Here is a 16,474-nt window from a genome sequence, read left to right on the forward strand (position 1 = left end):
TAATGGAATCCTGTACACCCTGGTCAACATCTATGGTCCAAACACCAATCAACTCCAATTCTACAACAAAATCAATTCCACTATTTCCGCTCAGAAACAAGGCAGACTAATTATAGGAGAAGACTTCAACATTACTGGCAACCCACTCCTGGACTCTTCTTCTAGCAACCACTCCTCCAAACAATCGTTTAACGTCTTTCTACACAAAAATGACCCTTACGACATCTGGCGATGCCATCACAGTACAGAAAAAGACTACACCTATTACTCCCCCTCTCAGCTCTCCTACTACAGAATTTACTTTTTCATCACAGACAAGTAGACTTTACAACACGCCACATCCTCCAAAATTGGTACCATAACCTGGTCAGATCACCCTCCAATCTCCATCTCCTTAGATCACAATCAACACTCAACAATCCCCTGTATCTGGAGACTTAACACATTCTTATTGAAGAACCTGGACCACAAAAAACTCATATTGGACGCTCACAATATGTTTTTTTACATAAATGACTCACCTGAAACATCGATACACACACTATGGTCCACATATAAGGCATACATGAGAGGTATCCTTATACAATTAAATTCCCGAATCTCCAAACAGAGAAACTAACAAATCGAAAATATCCTCCTCTCCATTAAAACAAAAGAAGAATTAAACAAAAAATCCCCAAACTCCGCAACATCTGCCCAACTCACCGCTGACAGAAACAAACTTAGAACCCTCCTGCTCTACAAATCCTCAACCTTCAAAAAATGACATTCTACTCCCTTAGCAACAAAGCCAACTCCTTACTAATCAAAATGATTAAACAACGACGACTAAGAAATAAAATATCTTCAGTTTATCATCCATCCTCACGATCCCTAACCACAAACCCGCAGGATATAGCTAATGCCTTCTCGACCTATTACCAACAACTATAAAACCTTAAAGACGACCCCAACACTATTCAACCAACACCTACGTCCATACAACAATTCCTCCACACAATTAAACTCCCTCAACTTTCCTCAACCCAACTTGATGACATATCAACTCCGATCACTACCACTGAAATAGAATCCACCATTAAAACACTTCCTCTTAACAAGTCTCCAGGAAATGACGGTTATATAAACGAGTACTACAAACAATCTACCCCTAACCTATCGCCATATCTGACTAGACTCTTTAACCATGCGGCCACCACTGGCACATTCCCCAAGGACATGCTACAATCAACAATAACCACAATACCAAAGCCTGCCAAAGATCCACAGTTTGTCCAAAATTATAGACCAATTTCCCTACTTAACACAGACGTCAAACTCTATGCAAAAATTATAGCGTGAAGACTACTCCCCTATCTCCCCACTTTGATACACCCAGACCAAGTAGGATTCATACCAGGCTGCCAGGCACCTGACGCTACTAGAAGACTCATATCCCTCATCCATCACTTAGAACACACCAAACAACCCTCATTGCTTTTATCATTGGACGTTAAAAAAATGTACGACCGCATACACTGGCTATTTTTGCAAATGACCTTACAAAAATTTGGCATCACAGGTTGGATGTTAACAGCCATTTTAGCACTATACTCCCTCCCATCACCCAGAGTATTAACTGACGGAACACTATCAGACCCCTTTGATATTACCAATGGCACCAGACAAGGTTTCCCCCTATCTCCTGTCATATTTGCATTACTTATTGAACCCCTAGCCTCTAAACTTCAAGACGACCCGATGTTCACTGGCATACGACACCTTAACACTGAGCACAACATTTTCCTATTCGCAGACAACATCATACTGATGATTATCAACCCAACCAAATCCCTCCAAACAATACATACCCATCTTCAACAATATACGATGGTCTCCTATTATAAACTAAACAAGCCCAAATCCTCAATTCTAAACCTCCACACACCATATATCACTCAACTATTCCTTTGCTTAACAATTTCCCTTCACTTGGGAAAAAAATAATATCCCATATTTAGGAATCAAACTCTCGGCCACAACAGACCAGCTATTTACCTTGAACCACAAAAAATTACTTGAAAATGTACCCCAAGAAATTGCCAACCTTCGTACCTCAGAACAAAGTGAGGAAATTCCCCTCTTAGACAGGTGTCAGTGGAACAGGTATTCCCATTGGATGAATTCCCCTCTAGTCCTGTTTTGGTTACAACTGTAAAATTGTGGATTTCTGATCGGTTTCTGTTTTAGAGACAATGGTCACCAGGACAAATAGAGAGGGTGGATCTCCCCAAAAATGACACATACAGAAAATCAGAACCTGACAAAAGATATAATTCTTCACCAGTTGATGGAGAACTCAAAAATATTTTTTACCATTACATAAACTTTGGACAGGTTAGTTTCTCATTCATTTTTTTTGTTTTGTAAATTTCTCTGCTGGTGGAATAATCTGACCAAGATCAAGTCTGGATTAATTTCAATGCACGTTCTACTGTCTAAAATGTACACTGATGGAGCAAAATCTACACGAGTGCATCACATGGATCAAAGTGCAGGGAAGTGTGTCTGCTGGATTAACATTGTAGAGTTTAGGAAAAGATGAATTTTTATCATGAAGTGAGGACCCCCTCCCCCAATTTTCTTCATAAGCAAAGAAAATTAAGTCTCTGGTGACTTTTAGTGTATGGATTGTATTATACGGGTCAGAAAATCTCTTCTGCCCAAAGCATTGGACTCCAGTCCCCAAAGCCTCCCAAAAGGCCAATTTCCCCCAACAGAGTAGATAAGTGTTGTTGTCTCAGGCTGCCCATCGATAAACCGCTTTAGTCATGGGCAAATACATCTGTGACATGCAGAGGTTTGTCATGGTTCTTGACTTTCACCCCAAATCTATTTACTTTAAGATTTAATATCTCTAAAGATATGATTTGGTAGAGTGTTCACACAACTGACTGAAAGCTTCAACACAACAACAGAAATGTATTGGTAAAAAGGTTTAAATCTAACAAACCATCAATCTATTCATTTACACAGAAATGATTAAAGTGACACTAATGTTTTGTTTTTTCTTAAAAACATCAAACATGTCATACTTATCCGCTGTGTGCAATGGTTTTGCACAGAGCAGATGGGATTCTGCTCTTCGTGGGTCCTCTGCTGGTGCTCCTGGTCTTTCCCTTCTGTTGGGTGCCCCAATAGCAAATAGCTTGCTATGGGAAAATCTGAGCAGGTGTACTCCCAAACCATGGTTCTACGTGTCCATTCACATACAAAGCTGTGTCTCAGCCCTGCCCCTTCCTCTCCTAATTGACTCACTGGCTGTGAATTGGCTCATGCTGCTGCATCATCCAATCAAGAGTGAGGCCGCAGAAAACAGGCTGTCATGGACATCGATGGATCAAGAGGGAGCTCAGATAAGTGTTGGGGGAGCTGCATACATAGAATGCACGAAGGTAAAAAACCCTGAGACTTGACAACCACTACAAAACTATTTTTTAATGGATTAGTATAGAGCTCTTTCCATAGACTTGCATGGTGTACTACCAATTGGTGGGTCTATCTATTCCATCTACTCAAATATTGCTCATCTTTTCAGGATTGGACAACTTCCAATATACCTTTAGTTAGCATACTGTAATAAACAAATCCTAAGCACAACCTTTTTGGAGGGAAAATTACATATAAACAGGACTGGGATTTCAAAGGTCAAATGACGCATTCCTGAAAGGATGGCCTCCTTCATTACATATCTAAACAAGGGGGATCCATTAAAGTTGATATTTTGGAGTTGGTTCCATTGGGGGAGATTTACTAAAATTGATGCGCACACAGTCCGGTGCAGCTGTACATGGGAGCCAATCAGCTTCTAGCTTCAGCTTCCTCAATTAAGCTTTTCAATAAGACCTGGAAGCTCCAGTTTTAGTAAATCTACCCCATTGTGTACATCACTACTGAGACACGGAATCATCTGCAAGAAGCTCCTCAGCCTATTGTCAGCCTTCTCATATACAGTATCATCTGTAATGAATAGAATGAGCCCCTTGGCAGCTTCCATTCAGATCAAGCAATTCCCTTCTATCTTCAGAACCTGGGGATATCCAGACATATTACACACTAGATATGGGCTGCATGTTAGACTCGAACATGGGCCGTTCGTGTGTTCGCTGAACACAGGTCAGATGCATTGCTTTAACCAATCACAGTGTGTGATGATGTCACAAGCGGTAGGATGAACCCCCGCCCCCTTGTGCCATCATGACAGTATATCAGAACTGTCATCGTGGGCGCAGCTGTCAGACAGTGAGAGCCAGCATGGAGTGCAGAGTGTTTTTTTTTCTTTTTTTGGGTAGTGGCAGCAGCGGGCATCGGGATTGATGTTGGATCTACTTTGGGGGACATTTTTTTAATTTATGTTTTTAATAAAGGACTTGTCAAAGACTGTCTCCTGTCTTTTACACTACACTTTTTCTTTGCGAATGGGTAGCGGTACCATGTATCGCATACTCATTTACATAGGTGGGTTGGGATCTGGGGGCCCCCTTGTAAAGGGGGATTCCATATTCCGATAAGCCCTCTGCCCGCATATCCCCACAATCACAGACTACTGTTGTGGAGAAGAGGCCCTTGTCCCCATCAACATGAGGCAAGGTGCTTTGGGCAAGGGGATCCCCTGCCCTAAGTGACCCTCAATATTGAGGACATGTAGCCTGGCATGGTTCATAAGGGGGGGTACTCACTCATCTCATCCCCTTTTCTGATCTGCTGGGCTCCATCGTCGGATAAGGGTCTGGAATGTTTTTTGGGGGAACCCCCACACCATTTTTTTTTACGTTTTGGCATGGAAGTTCCCCTCAAAATCCATACCAGATCCCAATGGCTTGGTATGAATGGGAGGGGGGACCCCACGCTGTTTTTTTTTTTTTTTAAGTAATTGTCGTGAAATGCCGACAATTCCTTTTACATTCAGTTGTCAGCAGGAAACCCCACTGACAGCTGAAACATGAATGAATGTTTCACTACTAAAAAACACATGACTTCAGAACAGAACTCATGTCAGATTTTAGTAACTGAGCGGGATCTCACCACATACTCAGATGCAGTCAGATACCACTCAGTTGTTCAGTTCATGTACGAAGTTTGCGGTCAAACATTCTGTAGGTTCCAATGTTCAACCGCGAACCAAACAGGGCGGTGTTCGGCCCATCACTATTACTCACCCACATTGATCAAACTCTAACTAAAATATATTTCTAACCACAAGATTCTTTACATCTATGAATGGAGATTTCACATAACCTCATAAATAATGGCGGGCTCACTTCATGAAAGGATATTGCATGTGGTATTTGGGTCACATGACACGTTTCCCAAATATCGCATGTGATACTGAAAATGATAATTCACAATCACTTTATCCGGTATTTACCTCAAAAAGCAGAAATACTTGGTAAACGTTAGTCTATTCACTAAACACACGGCTGGTGACGGCTCTGGAAGAACCAGCTGAAATTTCATACATTACTTGACTATCGCATACCTGGACCTCTACTTATTTAACATTTACATTTATTTAGTTATGTACTTTTGGTGAATCGACTTTAACGCTTTCAGGAGATATTTATCGAGTTTTAGCATTTTGAAGTAAATTCCACATAAACGGATAATACATTGACATTTCCAGTATCGCATATGATATTTGGGAAAAATGTGTCATGTGACCCAAATACCGCATGCAATATCCTTATGTGAATTGAGCCCAGAGTGCTTTGTTCATTCCTTCTTCATAGATGAGTTAGGAATCAGAAGACTTCAGTGTTTATGAAGACATGTGACTCTTTGTATACACTCATAAAGCCGGGCTGTGTTCCTGTGACTCTTGTTTTCACCACATGGAGAGGTTGTAGAAGGTCGGGCTTGTAAGGATCAGGTGTAATAGTTGGGTTGTTCATGTAATTCCTGCACAGGTTACTACTGAGATAATCATGAAAAGTTGGCATTCCCTGAGGGCCACAGTTGGACATCAGGAGTCCCAACAATAGAGGTTGGTGTCCATAAACATGGTCATTGTAATGGAAACAGTATAGGCAGTCACACCTCAGCCAGGTATTCTCCCTCCTCTTTAACATATCAATTCACAAACCCATCACCATGGAGATGGCCAGTTCTGGGGGTAAAAGTTCTCTCTATATTTTACAGCTAGATAGTCAAAGTTTTACGCAAAATAAAGTGTATTTTAGTGAATAACACAATCTTGGTTGTTATATTTACAGAATTTTTTAAATAGTTGCTAATTTATATTTTTCACTACATTTCAGATTTTCAGATTCTCCTTTTACTGGCCATTTCCATGCAGTAGGCCTCCCTGAATGAACCACAAGTGACATAAAGAGGAAGCAACATAGCATTGATTGTATATGGTCTGTTCAGGCTGGTAGATCTATATTGGGATGAGGTGAAGTAATACAAAATTGTTAAGATGAAATCATATTCTTTGTATGTAATGAGCAATTATGAATCCCTTCTTATACACATTATTGTATGATAGTCATTGGGAAGAATGTTCCTTACATTTGAGGTCACTGCAAACCCCCCTTACAGAAAGCTAGAAAGATCATTGGTGTCAGTGGCAATATATCAATGAGGCAGAAATTGCTCCTTGCTCAAGGAATCCTCAGCAACCTCTGGAGGAACCTCAGTGTTCCATGCAATGATGGCTGAGAAAGGCTGATCTAGACAAATCCTCTTCTTAAAGAAATTCAAAGTTTTCCAGCAGTAAAGGAAAGGCTATTTTGGCCAACAGGATCATTCTGTGGTGGTTTTCTATGGATAATACTATGGTTAAGGTTTCTTTAAGTATGCCAAAATCCAGTGTTGTGTTATTGTTCAGAATAATTATATCTAACCCACGTTAATTGTACAATATTCAGAAGCAGCCATTTTTAAAGTTTGCTTTTGAAGGTGAAAGTTACAGATCTGGGTTCCTTGCCTCAATACTTAGCTTGTTATTCACCCAGAACATCATGTCAGTATGATATTTTCCATGACTTGATATACACCTGGCTTGTTCTAGGTCACTGATCACCAAGTAGTGAAGAAATGATCAGGATGTTTGGAGATGAATCTCTATAAATAAGATCAGACATGGCAGCTCCAATATTCCTATCCTGAGAGGTCTGTTTAATCCTCATGAAAATATTTCTATGCTAATTACATTTTTTAAGTTCATTTAAATCTTTTTTGTCAATAAAGGATTTTTTAAGTTAAACTCATTGGTGTTCAATGTTGCTGGAAATGGGGAAAATGGCATAAGATCCATCAAGAGGCCACAGCCCATATTACACCGATACTTCTTTATTCAAAATAAATTCCTGTTTTCACCTCATGGAGAGGTCATAGAGGTTCTTATAGATGGAAGTGATTCTTTGCTTTGTGAGGATCAGATATAACATTTGGGATTATTCATATCAATTTCAACTCTTGTACAGATTATTATTTAAGCACTTATGTCCCTTCCTATACTAATATAATCATGCAAATTTGGCATCCACAGAGGGCCACAGTTGGGCACCACTAGTCCTAACAATGGAGGTTGGCTTCCATAAACAAGGTCATTGTGATGGAAACAGTATCGGCAGTCACACCTCAGCCAGGTATTCTACTTCCTCTTTAACATATCAATCCACAAGCCCATCACCATTGAGATGGCCAGTTCTGTCCTGGGGGTAAAAGTTCTCTCAATATTCTGCAGATACATTGTCATTGTCAACACAAAACCAAAGTGTGTTTTAGTGAATAACACAATCTCAGTTGTATTATTACATTTATCTGAATATTTAAATTGTTTGTTTTTTTTAACCACATTTCAGGTTTTCAGGTCCTTCTTTTAGTGGCCATCTCCATGCAGTAGTCCTCCTTGATGAACTACAGGTGACATGAAGGGGAAATAACATAGCAGGAGTATTGATTTTATAGACTAGTGGAGTTATATTGAGATGAGGTGAAGTAAAACAAAAAGTGATAAGATGGAAGCAGATTCTCCATGTGGAACGAGCAACTTTGACTCCGTCTTTGTACACATAATCTTTTCTTTTTACCTTAATGCTTAACTCCACAAAGTTACATAAAACCTGGCCAGTCAATAAAAAAGCTGAAGACTCTGGAACCAGAAGACCAGGAGAAGGTGGCAATGGAACAACTAGGTGAAATCTGGACATCATGTGAGGGAAGTCTGCCATAATGTACAAAAATGATGTGTACTTGAACATTATCGCACGAGCCCTGGATACCCTATGTTTAGTTCCACTTTAAGCCGTCCCTTAAGTCATGTCTAAACCATCATTTCTCAGATTTTTGAAAATGGTCCTCTGCAACAACATTCAAGTCTCAGAGAACCCCTGCTAATAATTACTCTACAGTATGTACAGCTCTGTGTATGTTAGTGTGATGGTCAGTGCAAAGAATGTCCTTTGCCTTTGTGGTCAATAGGAAGAATCCCCTTTACAGATAGCTAGACAGATAACTGGTGTTATCCTCAACTCATCAATGAGGTAGAATTTGCTCCATGGTCAAGGAACCCTTAGCAACCTCTGGAGGAACCTTAGGCTTCCATGGAACACTGATTGAGAGAAGCTGATCTAGACCAATTCTCTTATTATTGGAGCTAAGTTTCCAGCATTTAAGGAATGACAAGTGTGGGCCAATGGGGCCATTCTGCAGCAGCTTTTCATTTAGACTTATAAGGTTCAAGGAATCCTTTATGCCATGACAAACTCTAGTTTTATGCTGAATTCATTTTAAATTCATTGTTTTTTTTATTGGCAATAAAGTTTTTTTAGGTTTAGTTTTTTTTTTTTTATTAAACCCATTGGTGTGCAATGTGCTAGAAATAAGGCATAATGTATAAAAGAACCAGCAAATAATGGGTACATTTGTTTTCAATAAATGAGCTGGTTACTATTTCCTCTTGTATTATTTATTTAAATTAGAATCAGTTAAAAAAAAATAAATCTTATAAAGCAAAAATAATTTCCCATTTTATAGTTACAATGTTGAAAAGTTTAATATTAAAACTCTGTTAATTTTCAAAGTATTTGGGTTTCATCATGTTTAATCCTATCACCTTTTCTCAGGACACACTTTTTATATGCAAATCAGCAAGAACAATCCGGGGTTATTTACACAACATTTACATCAGGAGTCAGCCAATGGAAAGCCTTCATTCTCTGCCTTCCCCGCCCATCTCCCTTGTATAAAGAGGTCCTCTCCTTCCCCTATTCAATGACTCTACTTCCAGAGATACCGGTATACTCATCTATTACAGCCCAGCTGGAGATTTGGTGACGTTGTCCGGAGCTGATCTGCAGAGGAACAGAATACTCAAGAAAACTAATTGGACTTCATCACAGCGGAATCCTCACCACATTAAGGTAAGGTCACTTTCATCTAACCAATCAAGGGATCTTTATTATTTAATGAACATTCTGATAATTATCCTGCAGAGGTTTATGAGGCATATTTAATAAATATATGGAAAACTGACACAAAGGGGCAAGGAGTGGAGGTTTAGGACAGGAAATTGACTGAACAATGTTGAATTCTTTGCTATGAAATACTACCTCTCACCAAAACAGGAGTACAATATTCTACTTCATAATCTCACTGAAAATTCACTTCATGATGTCTGTCCTTCTGATGCTATGTGGTCTTCCTGAGAACATAAAGATGACATTTAGCAGGAAAACGCCTTAAATGTTTTTAAGGTGCTTGAAAAGGGATGTGACAGTTGAGTGTTTGGATGATATGACATCACTCATGGTAATTGTGGATCATTCTGGGACTTCACAGTTTTGGAGAGAATGTTTTAGGGAAATGCCACTAATATCTTCTGATATCCTTTAGCATGACCTCTGCTGTCTTCTGAGTACAAAAAGTGAGGCAACCGTTTTTTATATTTTCCTTGAGAGTTTTGATTAAATTACACTTTTTAACTGACTGAGCTCTGTGTTCATCCCCCTGAATTTATGTAATCAAAACTGGAAAGTTGGCATAGCTGGTCGGCAACAAGAGAGCAGAGTATCTGTTGTAGATTATTCTTAAGGAATGTTTAATCTTTTCATGGAAGTATCTGCCAGAAATATGAGGGTCACCAAAACTCTTCTGGCAGCAGATACACCTTTCCATCAATGATGACCAAAGTTTATTACATTCTCTTCCTGAAAGATACTTGGGGGTTAAATGAGTCTTCTGACCACCAATTACCAATAGCCTCTCCCCCCGCACACAACTGCACTTATAGCTATTGGATATATTTATGTGTTGCTATGTCTTGGCTTTTCCATTTGTTTTGCACTTGATAAAGTTATAACCTTACTTGATAATTTTCTTATATAAGGATTGCTGGCTTTCCATATTCAGCTCATTTAACTATACTCCATAAATTTCTATTGTTGTGTTCAAACTCTTACTTTAATAACTGAAACTTATTCCCGAGCCCCATTCAGTAAGATGTGAAGCTTTAGTGAGCATCTCATATATATATATGTATATCAATGTGGGTAATAGTATTCATATTTGAAACATTTCTATAGTTTTTCTATAACAATTTGTTTTCTTCTTAATAATTCAACAAGTTTTCTTTTTTCGCTCTCCAGGACACTATGGCCTCCATTACTCATGGTGTTTGAAGGATTTCTGAATAGAATGGTCTCCTTCTATTCACAAGAAATAAAGCAGGTAGACTTACAGGAGTACTTCACCATTATGAAGGAACTTGGAGAAGGTGGATATGGAAGAGTTTTATTGGCAAAGGACAAGATAACAGTTCAGTGAACTATTCTAAGTACCGTTTCAGTATCCTCTGCAAATATGTATGTATATGTTTGTACATTTGTACACTATAGACTTTATATTTATTAAATCTCCATAATATATCATGTTTAAATATTTTTTCATGTTGGTAGAATGATTTCGGGAAGTAAGCATTGGGCTGATTCTTGGGAGCAGTTAAAATATTAAAATGCCTTGATGGGTACATATCTGTCTGGAGCAGTGGACTGTATTTCCATGCAGACTGTCCTAGATAATGATCACATGTGATGCTGAGCCTCCATGATTAAAAGGACAGAGATATAATGAATGAAAGGGGCAGGCCAGCAATAGTCAGGCTGGGAAGGATATGATGCTAACAATGCTGGACGTCCTCCAGCCAGGAAACGAGATGGGATCTGTATGACTTGCTGAAGCTTCCGATGCACAATGAGAGACTATCGCTGTGTTCAGTGAAATCAGAGTAGGACATTTGAGCCCAGGAAAGGTTCTTGTACAGCTGATTGATGGCTGAAATTTAGCTATGAATGAAGCATAATACATTCTCAAACATTTTAATAAGATCCGTTGCTCGAATATTGAGATTTTCAAGTGGCTAGAAAAATGATCAGCTAAAAATGTCCATTTCTTAATCAAAGTTAAATTATTTTTTTCTACAGGTCAAAGAATGGCATTGAAGACCATGGATAAAAACAGAACCAGCCAGCGGTCTTTCCTCCAGGAGTTCTGCGTTTCATACTTTCTTTCATCTCATCCCAATGTCATTGGATGTAATGGCATCGCCTTCACCACCATCGACTACTTTGTGTTTGCCCAGGAACTAGCCCCTGTTGGTGATCTCTTCTCCATGATTACACCATACGTAAGTACATTAAGGTTTCAGTATGCACTTTTTTTTAAAGTTTTGGATAAGGGAGAGTTAAAACTAATAATGCCCATCACTTTGTCTTAATGATGGAGATTGCCGGAACATTTATAAAAAGAGAATCTCTTTTGGGGGAAAACAAACGGTAATAGACTCCACTCCTAGTCTAAAACTAGATCAAAAGTGATGGCCATGCTTATACTTTAACTGATTCTGAATTACTCTTTATATTCTATCTTACTGTATTTAACAACTATTATATTTTGATTTTGTATTCCTAGGTGGGAATTCCAGAAGACTCAGTTAAGAGGTGTGCTCTTCAGATCTCCAATGCTCTCGAATTCATATCCGAGAAAGGACTGGTGCATATGGATTTGAAGCCAGAAGACATTTTGGTGTTTGACCAGGACTGTCACTTCATCAAGATCACAGACTTTGGCCTTGCGAAGGTCAGAGGGACAGTGATAACATCCAGGTGTGGTAGCAAAACCTACATGGCCCCAGAACTACGTGACATGACCATTACGGATGGACTGGTTGTAGATGGCTGCCTTGATGTGTGGGCGTTTGGTGTTACCATCTACTGCCTACTTCTAGGGGAGTATCCATGGCAGGTGGCCATGCCTGAAGATGAAGGTTATAGAGGTTTTGTTGACTGGCAAAACAATTTTCATATGGACAATCCTCCTGAAGCATGGAGAAAGATTTCAACTGGAATAAGAAGGATGTTTGGTGATCTTTTGGCCATTGACTTTTCTAAAAGAAGTAAATCTACAGAAATCCTGAAATACATGAACGAAAGCTGGAAGGAAGAAATCCCAGATGCAATCACAGGACAAGAAGATGAGGATCCCATCAAAAGCAGCTCTGTACAATTTGAGGTAACCTCCATTTCTCACCTGAACACCTCACAGCGTAGTGTTACTAACACGTCCTTGTCTTACTTTTTGACCACAGACACTTCTGTATCTCAGTCTGAGATGACTCCATTGCCCCAGAAGGATGACATGGAAGAAGCACTGATCATATTCGATGATGAGTTCTCCTTACTTGTTGGTGCAGAGGTAAACATTGGATGAAGAAGAATCATGAGTGATGGTGCGTCTGAAAGAACATCACATATGGCCAACTTCCCCAGGTATGTGCCTTTCTCAATTCACAATTTAATCTTTTAGGGCCATGTCACACTAGCAGTTCAGCACTAAGTCATCACTTTTTCCACCACAATATCCATCACTGATTTTGCTTTGATACTAAAGCAATCCAGTTTCAGTCAATTAATAGCCGCCACCTTATCTTCCTATAGAGGGATTATATTCTTTTAGAGGCTCTCTGTACCTCTTCTGATCTGCAGATCTCTATAAAATGTATTACCAATCTACCAAGAATGTTGTAACACACTAAACCTTTCATCCCAACTCTACATTTTTGTAAGAATGGCAGGGGTGCAGTCTATACCTACATACTTGCATTATGCAGCCTTCACTTTCATCTCAGATGGTTGGGGGGGGGGGGGGTACGTCAGTGATAGAACTCTTGTTAGCAACTCACAAAGGGGTTGGGTTAGGCCTTGTAGTTCAGAAGTTTAAAGTGAAGCTTGAATCAAAGGGGCCGATACTAAAGTCCTTCTAGCTAGCAATGGTAATAACAGGACTATTGTTGGATATGATATTAGAAGTTTGCGGTAAAATATTTGAAATTGTTAGTATTTTATTATGGCATTGCCAAGACCATTTATAGTACATTATGAGAGAGCCTTCGTCATTCATTTTATTTATGAATCTAGAGCAGTCAGATCAGTGAAGGATGGTTGCTTTTTGGTTGATGTAGGTCTCTATCCATTTTTATTTTGTCTTTTTGACTAGATTTGTCTACTCTGTGGATAGTTTGTAATTTACACAACCACAATCTGTCATATAACCTCTTGGCGGAACATTTTAAACAATTTTGTAACGTTTTTAACTGAACCACAACCGGTGATTTCATTTATTACTCCAGGATACTCAGTTTTTATATATAGATATTCAGAACTGACCACATGCATTTTGTCCTGTTACATTCCCTGTTCATGTTTGCATTTCACAGATCATTTCTATATTTTGCTCTAACAATATTTCTTTATATTTTTCAGATGACATGTCTGGACTATCCCCAGTGATTGAACAAGGCCCCTGCCTGGTACATGGGGGAATGTAACTTGTAGATATATGAGTAGTTACTCCTCCTGTGCACTGGGTGGGGCTCTTGAATTTTCTCTGTACAGAAAAATGCCCATTGATCCTGCCAGAAATACTTTGAGTTCATAAATTACTTTTTGAGCTGACAACACTGCCTCTGTTTCATCTGAAATGCTAAGCAGTGTTGTCAGCCAGGTTTAGAAGGACCTGTTTAGCACTGACAGAGGTATATACTGGTATGTCAACCACTTTGCCACATGATTTAACATTTGTAACTGTGTGTACTGGTAAGTCAACCACCAAATTACTTTTTGGTGAATTGGATTCATCATTGAGGCAAATTGTAGCTTCCAGGCAACTCCTGCTTGGAGTAAACCATGAGAATCATATAGTATATCCGGGTAAATAGTATCTTCAGGTTTTCTTTAAATTCACCATTTTCACCTCACTATGTGAATTATTCTCAAAGTTTATCATATTTTTGGGGGCGTATGTGCGGCCGGCTCTGGGATTACAGCTCTGTGAAGAGAGCTCCGCATCCCCGCCAGCAATAACCCGGCACTCACCAATCCCAGCAGCGGCACTGACCTCTCCCCACGCTGATAAGGGGACGCAGGTCTCCACTGGATCCCCAGGGAATATGCCCCGATGCCGCAGATCACCAGGGAAGCCAGGAAAGCTGACAAGCTTTTTCCCAGCTCTCAGCCCCCTGCAGGCAAGTAGCCCTGCTAAGTCCAGACCTAGGCTGGACATAGAAAATCCTCCTGTCACTCAGCCTTCCTATTCTACACTCAATTCTGCTATTTCTACTCCATCCTTAATAGAAAATTTTCCTGCTTCAGACCAACCTATCACTGAACTGTCTATGAACAGTATGCTTCTCTCACTGTGACAAACATTACATGATGACCTGACGACGACACTATCGCAAATTTCAACCGTGGTACAACGACAGGACCACCGTATCCGCCATATTGAAAAAAAAAATGGGGGAAATGTTCGCAGCTCACAACGACCTAATAGATGCATACACCGACCAGGACACCGACATAGAACAGATTAACCTCAAACTAGCGGATCCTGGGGCGCATGCGTGGCCAGGGACGATGGCGGCTGCATTCTAGCTGAACTCCGCTCATCCCCGGGTAGCGCGGACTCACCTGCTATACGCCACTGCTTCCCTGCTAATAAGGGTGAGTCCCACCCACTTGGCACCCTGCCCGGCTCCAGGGAGAAACCTGTATGGGGAAGATAGGGCGCTGGAAGCCCCCCTCCCCGCAGCCACCGGATTCGCGGCCCTCGCCGCTCCGGCGGTTCCTGTCCAGGCCGCAATCCCCGGCCTCCAGTATGCCCAGGAACCCAGGGAGAGATCCCGGCCCCCCGGTGGTCCCGGAGGGTACTGCATCTTCATGTATGTCAACTTCCATGCCTGCCTCTGCCCTGACTCAGCCCCAGATGGAGGACTCTGATCCCCATAATATAACTGGGGATTCCCAGCATATAACTGGGGGGGCAGCAGAATACTCTGCATCGGGAAATCATCCTCCCTCCACCCAGATATCTCAGCAAACCATACCGTCTCCTTCCCTCACACTTTCAGCGCTAGATGACAAGTTGCAAATTTTTCTGCGCAATATTACCGCATCCATATCCGCTGAAATTGGAAAGCTGGCATTAGATCTCAGAGGGGAAATAACTCAGATTGGAGACCGCACGGATAAATTGGAGACTGAGTTTGATGATTTGGTGCAATACATTCATGTTTTGGAAGAGGATAACGCATATTTGAAGCATTCCATGTCCCAAATGCAACTCCAGCAAGAGGATTTAGAAAACCGGGAATGGCGCCAAAATATCCGTATACGCGGTATGTCCGAATCTATCGCTGATGCGCAATTGCACCGTCACCTTCTGTCCCTCTTTAGCGCAACTGCTCCATTGGTTCCGGAAACGGATTGGCGAATGGATAGGGCTCATCGCTCACTGGGCCCAAAACCTGTCGAAGGCACCAGACCACGCGACGTCATAGTTCGCTTCCACTTTTTTCAGAGCAAAGAAGCCTTATTATCAGCTGCTCGCCACAAATCATCTCTGGAATTTAAAGGTGACAGACTCCAACTCTTCTGCGATTTGTCTCCGACTACCTTGGCCAAGAGACGAGCCCTGAAGCCGCTCACCACACACCTCCAACAACATCATGTCCTTTACCGATGGGGGTTTCCTTTCCGGTTGGTCGTGACTAGGGATAATTCCCAAGTCGTGCTTCGTGATCTTCAAGAGGTGGATTCCTTCTTAAAGCGCCTGGGACTTCCACCTTTGCCTGAAGATGTGTCCCCTCTGCCACCAACTCCGTCTCGTCCATCCGCCACCCCCAACAAGATCTGGACTCCAGTCCGCGGAGGTCGGAAGAGACTCACACGTACCCCACAGCGTCCACGTCACCCTCAGTAGATCAATCCATCTGTATGATGATTCTCTGGGGTGCCCTTCCGATGTGTTTCCGGTGATGATCCTTCCTTCCTGGGTTTTTTTTTACATAATATTTTTTTCTTTTTGGGTTTCTCTTTTCTGTCCGGCCGAACCATTGTTGGGTGCATTTTCTCACTTCTGTTTTACCTGGCCGGGC

At 40.9% G+C, this 16,474-nt stretch overlaps 1 protein-coding gene across 1 annotated transcript in view; it reads left to right on the top strand.

The window, feature by feature from the left end:
* Positions 1-16,474, top strand: part of LOC149454783 (ribosomal protein S6 kinase alpha-3-like) — a 40,224-nt gene that overhangs the window by 1,844 nt on the left and 21,906 nt on the right. The window contains exons 2-4 of the mRNA XM_089687106.1: positions 7,231-7,410; positions 11,466-11,668; positions 11,953-12,735. Coding sequence (XP_089543232.1) covers positions 7,231-7,410; positions 11,466-11,668; positions 11,953-12,735 — 1,166 coding nt within the window. The remainder of the gene's footprint in view (positions 1-7,230; positions 7,411-11,465; positions 11,669-11,952; positions 12,736-16,474) is intronic.

This window comes from Staurois parvus, unplaced genomic scaffold (assembly GCF_062004578.1).
Source record: "Staurois parvus isolate SC_StPar_1 unplaced genomic scaffold, SC_StPar_1.0 ptg000417l, whole genome shotgun sequence".
NCBI classification, from domain to species: Eukaryota; Metazoa; Chordata; class Amphibia; order Anura; family Ranidae; genus Staurois; species Staurois parvus.